The sequence below is a fragment of the Phocoena phocoena genome, chromosome 16 (assembly GCF_963924675.1).
Source record: "Phocoena phocoena chromosome 16, mPhoPho1.1, whole genome shotgun sequence".
Classification (NCBI taxonomy): Eukaryota; Metazoa; Chordata; class Mammalia; order Artiodactyla; family Phocoenidae; genus Phocoena; species Phocoena phocoena.
The window spans coordinates 17082601-17095772 of record NC_089234.1 but is presented as its reverse complement, the minus strand read 5'-3'; the positions used below and the strand labels follow the sequence as shown (position 1 = coordinate 17095772).

The 13172-nt window shown below is 46.5% G+C and overlaps 1 protein-coding gene across 15 annotated transcripts in view; it reads left to right on the top strand.

The window, feature by feature from the left end:
- The first annotated feature begins 533 nt into the window (after positions 1-533).
- Positions 534-13172, top strand: part of TCF7L2 (transcription factor 7 like 2) — a 195930-nt gene continuing 183291 nt past the window's right edge. For 8 of the 15 annotated variants that reach the window (XM_065893833.1, XM_065893831.1, XM_065893830.1 and 5 more), the window contains exons 1-3: positions 560-748; positions 1026-1092; positions 1302-1426. In XM_065893833.1, the coding sequence (XP_065749905.1) occupies positions 560-748; positions 1026-1092; positions 1302-1426 (381 nt within the window). Of the gene's footprint in view, positions 749-1025; positions 1093-1301; positions 1427-13172 lie in introns of all 15 variants that reach the window. The other 7 variants (XM_065893829.1, XM_065893828.1, XM_065893837.1 and 4 more) reach the window with 2 other exon arrangements.

Here is a 13172-nt window from a genome sequence, read left to right as displayed (position 1 = left end):
GCCCCCCGGCATCTCATTAAGCGAGTGTGTTCCTCTCTCCCTGTCAATAATCTCCGCTCCCAGACTACTCCGTTCCTCCGGATTTCGATCCCCCTTTTTCTATCTGTCAATCAGCGCCGCCTTTGAACTGAAAAGCTCTCAGTCTAACTTCAACTCACTCAAATCCGAGCGGCACGAGCTCCTCCTGTATCTTCGGCTTCCCCCCCCTTTGCTCTTTATATCTGACTTCTTGTTGTTGTTGGTGTGTGTGTGTTTTTTTTACCCCCCTTTTTTTATTTATTATTTTTTTGCACATTGATCGGATCCTTGGGAACGAGAGAAAAAAGAAACCCAAACTCACGCGTGCAGAAGATCTCCCCCCCCTTCCCCTCCCCTCCTCCCTCTTTCCCCTCCCCAGGAGAAAAAGACCCCAAAGCAGAAAAAAGTTCACCTTGGACTCGTCTTTTTCTTGCAGTATTTTTCTGGGGGGGGGCAAAACTTTTTGGGTTTTTTTTTTTTTTTTTTGGCTTTTCTTTCTCCTTCATTTTTCTTCCAAAATTGCTGCTGGTGGGTGAAAAAAATGCCGCAGCTGAACGGCGGTGGAGGAGATGACCTAGGCGCCAACGACGAACTGATTTCCTTCAAAGACGAGGGCGAGCAAGAGGAGAAGAGCTCCGAAAACTCCTCGGCAGAGAGGGATTTAGCTGATGTCAAATCGTCTCTAGTCAATGAATCAGAAACGAATCAAAACAGCTCCTCCGATTCCGAGGTAGGAAAAGCCCCTCGGGCTGGCGGGGTTCTTAATCTATTTCCTGGGCTTGGCAAATGTTGCTTCAAGGGGAGAAATCGGGGCTGGGGGCGGCGGCGGGACGCCGCGGGGCCGGGCGGGCGGCGTGTGCGTGTGGTGCCACCATTGCAAAAACTTGTAACCCTGTTTTTCTCTCCCATCCCGAACCCCCCCACCTCGCTGATTCTTTTTCTCCCCCATCTCCCCCCTCTGCGTGGCGTTTGCCCCTCGCCCTCCCCACCTCCACCCCTCCGGGAAGGCGGAAAGACGGCCTCCGCCTCGCTCCGAAAGTTTCCGAGATAAATCCCGGGAAAGTTTGGAAGAAGGTGAGTACGCCCCGCGCGCCCCGCAGTCGCCGGGAGCTGTCCCCCGGGCCCGCCGCCCCGCGCGCCTGGGCCCCGCGCCCCGCTCGGCCGGGCCTTGCGTCGGCCCGGTCGGGGCGCCCAGCCACTTGGGGCACTTTCTAAAAAGTTTCTCCTCGCTCTCTCCCGCTCCGCGCGGCCGCCGCCGTCCCCTCGCTGCCCCGCCATGTTAGCGGCCAAGAGGCAAGATGGAGGGCTCTTTAAGGGGCCACCGTATCCCGGCTACCCTTTCATCATGATCCCCGACCTGACGAGCCCCTACCTCCCCAACGGATCGCTCTCGCCCACCGCCCGAACCGTAAGTGCCTCCGCGCGCGGCCCCCGCCCGCTGACCGCCCGCCCTTGCCTCCCGCCCGGCCCCGCATGCGGCCCCTGCCCTGCCCTGCCCCCTCCCTCCCTCTCCCCTCCCTCCCCGCCTCCTCCCCTCCCCGCCTCCCCTCCCCCTCTTGTGGCCCAGGCAGCCCGAAACTCTCCAAACTTTTCTGCCTTTTGTGGACTGGATTTGTTTGCACTTCGCCATGTTCTTGCTTTCAGTTTGTTGCCTCGTGATGTTGGGGAGACTTTACTTTCCAAGCAGGGCTTTGTTGGTTGGGGGGGAATCAGAAGAACTTTTTTTTGCGCTCTGATTCCCCCCGCCCCCTTTGGTGGTGGTGTTTGTTTCTTCACCCTGGGAAGATGACTGTGTGGCTCGCTCTTTTCTCCCTCTCCCTCTCTCTCTTTCTCTTTTCCTTCCCTCTTCAGTGGCGTCTTGGGCTTTCCCCGGTTAACCCCTTGGCTGCCGCTGCCGGGGACTGAGTTAATGGGCTGCGCCCGACGCGCGGGGTAGAGTGGATTGTCCTCCAGGCGTTGGACTTGAGAACTAGCGGGCGCGCGGAGCCCGGGGCCTTGGAGAAGCGCCTCGTCTTTCTCTTTCGGCCGCTTATTTGTTTAGCTTTCTAGTGGCGATGGCTGGCTCTCAGCCCTCCTTCCCTTTTCCCCTGGAAGGTCACGCTTCCAAGACTGGTCCCACTGCAAACTTGGGGGCTCTGGGCTTCCTTTTCTGGGGCCACCCTGCAGGGCCGCGAGCGCCCTGGGCGCCGTGGCCGGCTCGGCTGCCCGGCGCGCTGGCTGCGGGCTCTCCCGGGCCGCGCGGGGTGGAGAGGCCCCTGTGGCCGCGGGTTTTGGTTTGTCTGGAGCCGGGATGGCCTCCTCCGAGCGGACTTGATGTATTTCTAGGGAATTTTGGTGCCTTGGGGTTTATAGCGGGATCTGCGCTCGCCAGCTTCCGAGAAGGCCCTCAGTGGGCCCTGGGGGGCCAGAGACCAGGTTGTGCGGGGCCCAAGGGTGTATAGAGGGTGAGGGAGGCCGAGGGCTCCTTTCTTTCAAGGGATTGGGCTGCTGATCGTGGGCCACCCAACTTTGGGGGCTCCAGGGAGGCGCGGGGTGCCAGGCTCCGGGGGGGTGGCGCTTCCCGCGGCGTGCGTCCCGCGCCCCCCCGTGACATTTGTGAATAAGGCTCACCCTCTTCCCCGACAGGCCTCTGCCCCCTGCCCTCGCCTTGAACCCCCTCCCCCCATCCCACCCTCCCCTAAAAAGCCTGGATTACGAATCTCTAGACGCAATCTCTAAACGTTTGTGCCCGGCTTCTCGGGATTGTCATTTTGCACCCTCTCTGGTTTGGTCCCCCTACCTCTTATTTACACTCACTCCTTCTGTTTTCTTTTATTTTTCGGTAACTCGAGATAGCAATTTGAAATAGTGCGCCCACTGTTCACCAGCCGTGGTTTCGGTGCTAATGGCCGAGGGCTTGCCGGACGGGAGTCGATCAGATCTACAAGTGTTTTTAAGCATTAAAATATTAACTATCAGGTTTGACTTGTTTTTTGGGGCCCTGGCAAAAATGGCAAGGGCATGCTAGACCGGTCATTTTTTATGGCCAGGAAAGAGAAATAATTATTACCCTCCCTCCCCCTCCCGCGCGCCCAGGCTTCTGCATGCTTGGGAAGCTGGGAGAGCATTTCAGCCCGACCTCCTCCTTCAGGGCCAGTTCTTTCAGGCGGCGGGGGCCGGGCAGTGGGGTTGCAGCTGTAGGGGAAACATAGTCCGGTTACGTTGTATTTTTCTTGGGAGCCTGTGGGCATCCTGAACCGGGAGTATTCGGCTCAGAATCGGAGAGTTTGTGTAATAACCAAGCCGACCAAGCGACATTCCAAAGTAACCCTGAGAATTTCTTACTCTCCTCCCCTCCCCCTACGATGGAAGCCTCTCTGGTATTATTTTAAAATCCACTTAGCCATCTGAAAGGCCATCTGAATGGCCATCTGAATATTGAGCTTTGATGGTGGGCTTGCTGGCCTTCTTGACTCTTTGCAAACTCCTGCCTGTGACCGCTGGCAATCTTGCCGCAAGATCTCCTGAAACTCTAACAGTTGTGTTGCGCTGTAATTAGGGAACAGGGAAATTGTTAAAGGTAAATAAATGATTTCCCGGTGCGAAAAGGATGGCTCCCAACAACCCCGTCCCCTTTGTGGGCATTGTAGGAACCCTCGGCGTCTAGTTATTTTAATTGTGGACATAGCGGGTGGCCTGATGCTGTGACATCAGATGGAGTCTGAGAAGACATTTCTGAAGTCAGGAGGCAGTTTTAGTATTTGCGTGTCAAACACCAACAGACATCTTTAGTGTGCACGGGCCCTTCCTCCTCCTATCTGTTACCTGGGTTAGCTGATGTGCTCCAGAATTAAGGTTATTTAAGCCGGTAAGTAGAGCCATGGAAATGAGGCTGAGAGGCTGTTGTGTGTCACTCCTGACCTCTTCGATCAGAGGGCCGGCTTGCAATTCCAGATTTGATACAGCTGCCGAAGGAATCTATAGGCAAGATAGCGGTCTTTTCATGCTCATCTGAAATTCTTAGTGCTTCATAGAGTGTGTTTTTGAGGGCAAGGTGTAAAGACAAATTAGCTGTATGTTCTATTCTCTTCCAGACCCTCCTTGGTGGTGGTGTTCTTTTGCTACATTTTCTGTTAACTTATGAGTGTACCTGTAAGCAGTTGCCTCCTTTAAAAAGCAAACTCTTTGGATTCCTGATTTCTGCTTTTCTTTTTAAGAATGTAAAGAATTAAGGAGTATCATTAAATGGGCTTATGATGAATAATATTTTATCTCAAGAATAATGCTTTAATTGCTGGAGACGCCATAAAGCTTGATAGTAATAATTTTATTTTAAAATGACAAAAGATTTTTACGTCACATTAATTTAGCCTTTGATACTGTAATAGGAACAGCTTTTAAAAAGGTTCGAATACAAAAAAGCATTAAGGTGAGAGGTCTGGTTGAGTAGATGGGAGGTGATAGAACTGCAAATATTAGAATTGTGGTAACATTTGTATACACCAAAGATAAGAATACTGTTACCATATTAAAGTAGATAGGAAAGAGTAGTTTTACGTTTCTTTTTTCCCTCCTGCCAAATGAGAATATGGGATACGGTGGCCGAAATTCCAGTTAGGTTTGAAATTCTTTTTAAGGGGTTGATTATTAGAGCTTTCACATCTTCTTTGATCCAAAGTTGTTTGCTTTTCAGCTGAAGCTGTTTGCTACTAGGTTGAACAAGTAAATAAGCAGCATCTTGAATTCATTTTTGAACTTGGAATCCAGCATTTAAAGGAAACCAAGAGGGGCCTATTATTCACTGGGGTTTTATTTAGCCGGGCAGCACCTTCTCTTTCTGCCTGGTGAAAAATGGATGTTTTCTCCTCGCTCAAACAGCATAATCCTTTCTAATACAAAAGATTTAGACCTCGGAGTGTGAAGGGTTAATGGTGGTCCTTCCCCATTGTCCTCCTACCCCCCACCTTCACCCCTGATTGTTTTGACAACACTTTTCAAAGTGTGACATTCCAAGCCCCTACATAACAATGTAATATTACTGTAATTACACAGGTCATTACATTTTAAATAGAGAACAATAAAATGCTTATCGCCCTGAAAAAGAACAGGTGTTCTTGCCCTTCTTTGGTATTTATGCTAATTGTTTTTCATCTCCTTCAGAAATATTTATGGCAAACATGTTTAGATTTCAGTCTCAATGCAAAGTATTAATTCCGTGCTAATCTTTATAGGTTGGGGTTTAATGTCTGCAGTTTGGATTATGGGCTCAACATTCACCCAGTAAGTCATATTTTAATGATTATAAATTTAATATGCCAGTGCTTTGCAGTTTGTTGAAATGAAAGCTTTCTGAAACCCCAGAAACAAACTATGAGGCAGTCCGGGAGCCTGGAGTGTTTATCTGGAAGAAGTGTTTTTGGAAACTTTTGACTGCTGAAGGGAAGTAGCTTTCACTGATGCCCCCTATCTGATTGAGAAAAGCTTTGGAGGAAAACAATCCCCGCTCTGGCTAGGAGTTTTTCACCTTGATTTTAATTTTACTGATGTGGATTTCATTTAGCGTCCCTGCTGGAAGCTGGTGCGCTTTCTGTTTCTTAGCAAGCTGTGAAAAAGTTACAGGGAGGTTTCCGGGGGCTGGCAGATCAAGAATGCTGTTCTGTTAGCGCGGGATAACTGCAGTTCTGCATGCTATTAAAAAAATATTTGCTTTAGAAAACCAGCATTTTAATAGTTGCACCAGAGGCTGTGCTTTTAAAGATTACAGTAGAAGTCTTTCCAGGTTTTGAATGCCTCCTCACATCCCACGAGGTGCCTGTGTGCATACGAAAAGCGCCTAGATTTCTTGGTGGAGAAATGTTGGTGCAACTTCTCTTACACATGCACAGGGGGTAAACTAGAAGGTATCTAAGAGGATTTTACATTTTGTCAGATGTTTCACAACAGGGGCCCCCGAATCACATTAAAAATGCACTGCAGAGAAAGGACAGCTGCAAATTTTTGTGTGGACCTGTGTTTCTGGACCATGACTAAAACTCCGAGGACCTTTTCCCCAGCTGTCTGGAAGTTCTGTGGAAGTTGGTTTATTGGCAGTTTAAGTCTGAGGCAACCTGGATTTAGCAGAGGCTCTCTCCTACACAGGAAATAGATGACATTATATTGGGGGAAGGGACAAAACTTCAGGCAAGGAGTGATTTACTCCTTTATTGTTTTTTTAAGACATGGAGTTGCCAAATAAATAAGCACTTTCCAGGGAAGTAGGTGTAAGCTTTTTTAGTCTTGGTGAGTGGAATTAGATAATATCTTTAACCACATGTATAACTGTTTCGAGGTGACACATTTCAGAAGTTTTGAGAAGGAGCGGGGTGAATCGAATTCTCAAGGCTTTTATTTTTGAAGGGGGTGTGTGTTGTGGGCGTCTGAGTTTCTTCTGGGGGTGGATATTGGCAACCTTGTAAGTAAATCTTCAACTCTGACTTATAATTGAGCACGTTTGTGAAGGAAATGGTTAATTTTACAACCAAAGGCAAACTTGCACCTCGACAGGTCTGCTGAAAGAAATGTGCCCCAGTCCTTTGCTGGCAAGCGCCACCGGGTCATAAATCCACAGGCTTTATTTACAGCCCATAACACTTATGAATGTTAAGATATTTGACGCCACGTTGGCCTTATAATATTCAAGGTCCGCAGACACTGGCAGTAGCTCAGATTTCTCTCACTAATTATAAGCAATGAGATGGGGGTGGGGTGTGGAGACCCCTTCGCAAAAGCTGCCCTCTCCCCTCCTCTGACCCCCATGCCTACAATCTGAGCTTACTGAGACAGACACCCCCTCCTCCTTTGGCAGCTGACTTGTACTTTTCCTCCAGGCTATTGTTACACACATTTATAAAGAGCACTTTCAGTAATGGAAATTCAGTTGGGTGGGTGGGAGGGGCTCGGCACAAATGCCTTTTTTCAAAAGCAAAGTTGCTCTAGGTGTTTGCATCTTTTTTCCTTTTCTTCTGGCTTCTCCCTGTTTGCTTTCTTTCTTGCTTTTTTTTTTTTTTTTTGAGACCCTCTTGCCTATATTGTGCATATTTCCCAGAATACTTAAAGAAACCTGATACGGGAGATGGGTCTTTAATTTATACGATGTTCCACTGAGCTGGAAGGGAAAATACACACATTGCATAGTGCGCTAGTTAACGTGAGGGTTTAAAAAAAAAAAAAGTGCCATAGAGTGAGGAGAGTTGATTAAAAGAATTAATAGATGAGAAAAAAATTCCAGATTTACCTTGGGAGTGGGAAGGCCATTCATTTGGGGGAAGTGCACTGGTATCTGGGGGAGGAAGCACAGAAAAGTAGCCGGGGAGGAAGAATAAATGCTTGCCTGAGAAAGATTAGAAAAGTGTAAGAAGATGGGACAGAGATTTGGGCATGAGGAAATAGCTTGATTGAAATTAGGGATTAGAAGTTTCTTAGCGAGAGGTAGAAGTACCACGGGTGGGGGGTGGCTATTAACAACGATATGGCTCAGCTCAGTAAAAACTGGTCGCAATCCACTTTTTACCCAAAGAGCTCTATCCAGCAGCAGATAGTCTTTCATGTAAGTTATCGTGTGAGGAGCTGGGGATGGGGTATCTGTGGTCAAGACCCCGATGTGACAGAGAAGGCCACTTATCCTCCTGATTTTAATTCATTCTTAAAAACGTGGGCTTTCTAGTGTGTGTGTTACAAACTGACCACCTGGTAAAGGGGGAGTGGGATTCTGAGGTGTGTGGGTAACTGTCGAGGTGGGTAGGAGCTGATCGTGCTGTGCTTGCTGGCTGGAGCCTTCCTTCCATCCAACCCAGACTTCAAGACAGAGGCTGAAAGGTTTTATTTTCTAATCAATGGAATGCAGAAACTTACTAGCCCTCAGGGACAGATATGAATCCCTTAACAGCTCATTACAAAGATGGGGCTGTGGGATCTTTGAACGGGTTATCAGCCCTGGTGTTCTTCGGTTTTCCCAGGATAGGTTTTTTTCCTTCCTTGGGCACATCTGATTTCAGGCTGGTAATATGTCTGTAATATTTTATTCTTTTCTTTCTTTCTTTCTTTTTTTTTTTTTTTTTGGTCATGAAGTAGCCCCAAACAGCTCGATCTACAGGGGGAAGGAATGGTTACTAGTGGGATCAGCCCTGAATGAGTTAAAATTGCTTGCTAAAGTTTGGCATCATGAAAATAAATTTGAGGCCTGGTAGACATTAGTAAGGCACAGCACATTTACAGAGCTTAATTAGTACGAACTGTAATTGTTCATGGTCTGCCAGAAGAAGTAATGTTCAGGAAAAGTGGAGTCCTTCTCTTGCAGTCTTTAGTTTGAAACCGATAAATCACTTGCATATTTGTGTAGTGATTCAAATGGAGCTAAGACCTCTCCCATCCCAACATGTGGTAAATTGTAAAGTCAATGAATTGCAGATGTAGGCTACAGTGAGATTCTCTAAGAAAATGCAGAATGAATGGGAAAGAGTGATGCTATAAATATTTACTGAGAAGATAACTAGGTTCTTGCGTGCTGGACCAATTATGATGTACTAAATATATTAGCAAAATTATTAAGAAATCGAGAGGATTTGTGTGGGTCTTTGGGTGGGTTGGTTGGTTTGGGAAAGTGAAAGAAAAGGCACTATGTTATTGTCGTGTCAGTTTTATTAAGCCTGAATCACAACGGCGTATACCCAGGGAAGGACACGTGAAACCCACATTAATGCAAATTAATTCGTTACGAGTGTGCAGCCTGTGACTGCTAAGTGGAGTAATGATGGGGCGTCATTTTAAGAGTGTTAGTGTAGCAACTTTTAATGAAAAATGCTGTGTTAGGAACATGTCTCAGCGCTTTAGCCCACGTGTGTTTATATGCTGGAAATGTGTTTTGGACAAGAGCAGGAAACTTGCTTCACTTTATTCTCCCCTCCCCCAAACAGTTTAAGAAATGTAATTATGTTTTGATGTTTAAAGAAAATCATCTAATTTTCCCTCAAAAATACCAATCCAGAAATGCCCATCACCATAACCAAGTTCGATTTCAACTTCTTTCTTTCTTTCTTTCTTTTTTTGCAAGAGACTGCAGCACAAAGTGGAAAAACAATGTATGTAGCATCCCCCATAGACCTATAGATATAAGTTTATTGAAGTGATTTCCCCCCCACCCCTTTTTTTTTCTTCTTAGAGGATTTTGGTCTCAGGCAGTGTTGCAAGTCAATACTTCTTTCCCCAAATGTGAGTAGGTGGATGTGTATGAAAGCAGTAAAAGTTAATGATCGTTCTCTGACTCATAGCTGATGGTTTCAGGTTGAGGAAAAGAAAAGAAAAAAAATTAATGAGGGTAAATAGACATTGGATGGAACGTTGAGACAGTAGGAGAGATTGTTCCTGTGTCTAAAGGCATGTGTTTTGTTGCAGCAGAATTTCTGAAGGAGAATGCCAGGAAGTGAAAAGGGGTTGCCTTTGTTAAGTTGTTGTAGGAGGGTACAGATGTTCTGTGTCTGGATCTTTGCAGGAATGTTTAAGCCTCCATACCTAGCAGTCAGTGCTGGCTTTGCCTTCCCTGTGGAAGTTAGAAGTCCCCTTGGCATCTTTTAAGGGGGCGGGCAGGCACCCAAAGGCCTGATCAGAAGTTTCCCACTAAATGTAAGAGGCTCCCAGCATAGGGCTGGGGGTGCTGTCTCTGTCCTGCAAAATGACTGGTGACTTGAGAAAAAGTCTTAGATATTTAAGCCTCTATTCTGCCTTTTATGCTAATGACATGGAAATTAAACTTCAAGTGCCTCACCGTGGTAGCTACAGGGGAGAGGAAGGTGGACCAAAAAATCCCCCAAACCAAAACCGTTTAGGAAATGAATCTGAATTTCTTCTTCTCCTTTTTTTTTTTTTTAAATTGAAAGCTTGGTGATTCATAAAACTGGAAATACAGCAAATGCTCCCCACTCTTCCCAATTTAGTGGAATGAATAGGCATACAAAATTAATCTTCATCCTACCGGAAGTTTGAAACCCAATGTAGTGTTTCAAGATTTTTAGTCGCCTTTGAGGATGAGATCTCTGTGATTGAAAAAGCTGTTTCCCTTTTCTCCCATCTCTGGGTATCTCTGATGTCTTGTATCTGAAACATCAAATTTAGGGCCAGTAGTAGTGATTAGAAATGAAATGAGAGAAATCAAGATAGGATTTCTTAATAAGGGAGGTGGTTGATCGTAAAACGTTGGTTTTTGAATTGCTGGAGAATGTAGGCAAGGTTGTGCTGAGCGCCACCGCATCCCCATGGCTCTTCCTCTGGACCACAGGGGGCTGGGTCACCGGGAGGTGTTCGAATGGGTGGTTGGGTGGGCTTGGCCACTGTAAACAAGCACACAGGAAGGGAAGGTTTGTTTTGTTGAGAGTTTCACAGGAAGAGGACATGAGTACCTTGGAGTTCTCATTTGGTGCTGCTTCAGGGTGCCTGGGGGGGGCGGGGCAGGGGGGAACCACGGTGAGGGTGTGTTGCGGACCCAGGGTACGAGAGTCACAGTTGCTGGATGCGGAAATGACGTGCGGTGCTGCAGGTGGCCAAGAGCAGGGGTGGTCCCAAGAGTCCAGGCCTGGGGGAACCTGGTTCTTGAACTCAGGTGAGCCTTAGATTGCCACCTAAGATTTCTCAAGCGCCCCTCATCTTCCAAAAGCAAGCAAACAAACAAACAAAAGCACAAAGGGTCAACCCTCTCTTGTTCTTTCTTCTAGCTTTTTACGGAGATATAAATAAGCTATTGTTCCAGTTTAGAATGCCAAGTTTTTACCGGGTCCTTGTATTTTATGTTTGTCTTAAAAAGCTAGACTATAATGAACAAGGCATCTCTGTGTTTTCCAGGGATGGAAAAAGCAGTATTTAAAGGGTGTGTTTTAGAAAAGAGTATTTGGGAAAAGAGGGGGTGGGAACCCAAAGGAGAAACGAGAAAATTGTCTTCGTCGCTGTTGCTGGGGGGAAGTGTTGAAGCTCAAAATCTCTCCAACGCAGTGGGTACTGGCTGGGAGTGAAGAGCTGATTGGAGCTTGTACTGTGTGGATTTATGAGCTGGTGGCGGGTATTCCGTGTTACTGGATACCTGAGGAGGGGAGTTGCATTACTTGGGGATGTTAGATTGGTGTGTGTGAAGGTGAAATTAACTTTGTCCTACCAGATTCTTAAGGACCTTTCAGCTGCATTTTTACTGTCTTAATTGTAGCATTCTCTCTGGGGTTGTGTTGTTGTTTGGGTGGTGCTGAACGTGAGGATTAAGTGTGGAACCAGACAAATGGAAATTGAATTTGGATTAGCCACAGTTTCATTAATTTATTCAGAGGGCCGTGATTATATGAAATTTTGTTTCCACAACGTATACTTAGTTATCAGGTGTCCATTCGATTTTAATTGACGATAGGAGATTTCTGTGGTTACCCTGAGTGCAAGATTGCCTTAGGGCTCCGCAAGGTTTGTGGGAAGAAAAGCTTGGACAAGTTTCCACTAAGCTCTGAATCAGGCAGTTGGAAAATCGCAGCATAAAACCGGCTGAAAAGGGGGACGAGGTTTTAGTGTTGCCTTCTCTCTCCTGAGCAGGGTAGTCCCTCGCTCCGACAAGAGCTGCTCTCAGCCAAGAATTCCAAACTCGCAGAGGAACCTATCCCTCGCACAAAAGTTGTTTTAACACAATGCAGAATTGTCACAGTAATTAGTGCGATCTCCTTACTGACTGGCAGTTTTCACAAAAAGGACAGGGGGGCCAAGGGGGCAAATTCATCTGTCTTTTTCAGTGACTCACTTTGGATGAACTGCTCCTGAGTGTGTGTGCAGGGGTGGAGTGCTGTGTGCGTAGGGGGCTTATCTCAGTGGCTCAGCCTTTATCTTCCGTTGTTTTAGGGAGTGTGATTCATTACTCTGCTTTGACAGGTAAAGGAATGTATATATTTTTGGCCCACCTTTATTGTGCCCCCTTTTAACTTTGATTAGTATTGTTTGGGAGCAAGCAGACTCCTAACATATATACAGGCAGTGTGTTTTTGTTTGTTCACTTGGAGCAGATACAGTGATCTCAGAACCCACTATATCCCCAGCTGGGAGCAGTACAGCCTTATCCCATGAGCAGTGTGCATTTAGGCTATTTAAAAAATTTCATTACTACTGGGTTGCGTTTAGTATGAGTTGCTTCAGAAGTTCTTATGTGAATTTCTTTTTTTTTCTCCCCCCCAAATAAAAACCTGTATAAACTGAATAATTTTTCTTGCAGGGAGCAAGATACAGAATAATGGGGTCTAAAGAACTGCTATACAGGAAGGTTCTGGTAATAGGAATCGTACTGTGGTAATAATGGCAATAGTTTGCTATAGTAATACAGATCTGTGTTTGGAAATGTAACTGATTTGCCTATTACTGCGAGGGAGATGGGCAGTGATTTCATAGGACCGTGTGATTCTTCATCATTTGTTCGTTTATGGCCAATTAAAATGCATTTTCAGATATTGTTGAGACCTTTTAGTGTTTGTTGTATTGTTTATAAAATAAGTCAGCAGATGGTGTTTGTTCTCCCAGTTGGTAGGAGCCCAAGATGAATAAGTACTATTTGGGAAAAGAAGAATTTGGAGAGGCCTCTTGGTATTCCTTTTTATTTGGGGCTGCCCGTTTCTTTGATGGTAGATCTGTAGAGCTTCAGAGGGAAAGGCCAGGAGAGACTTTAGCCTTCTGCTGTGGAGAGTCTGGGTGAACCAGGGATGTACCTTCACCCAGGGGCCCCCAAATACATAGGTGGTCTTTAGAAAACTCAGTGGCTCTTAGGCACTAGTTGGTTCCTTCTTTGGGGAAGTGTGGGTTCCTAGAGTACATGCGGGCTGCAAAGCCCTCCTGAGCCGTCCTGGGACTGATGGCTTAGTCATTGCGAAAGAATGTATAAGGCATCGAGTGGCCCCTGAATTCTGCCTGCCACATTTGTTTGCCCCAAAATAGAATTGCGTTTGAGGGTGAGAGCCTAGTTCTTAGAACTCTGGGGGGCTTGTACCTTTGCAGTCCTGTGGCTTCTCACATCCTTTCTCTCCCAGTCTCTCCCTCTTGCCTACGTGTCGCAGTTCTGATGATGTTTGCAGCATCCCGTTAATTTTTCTGCAGCATCTTGCTCAGCACACTGGCTTCCTTTATGTCTTAATGGG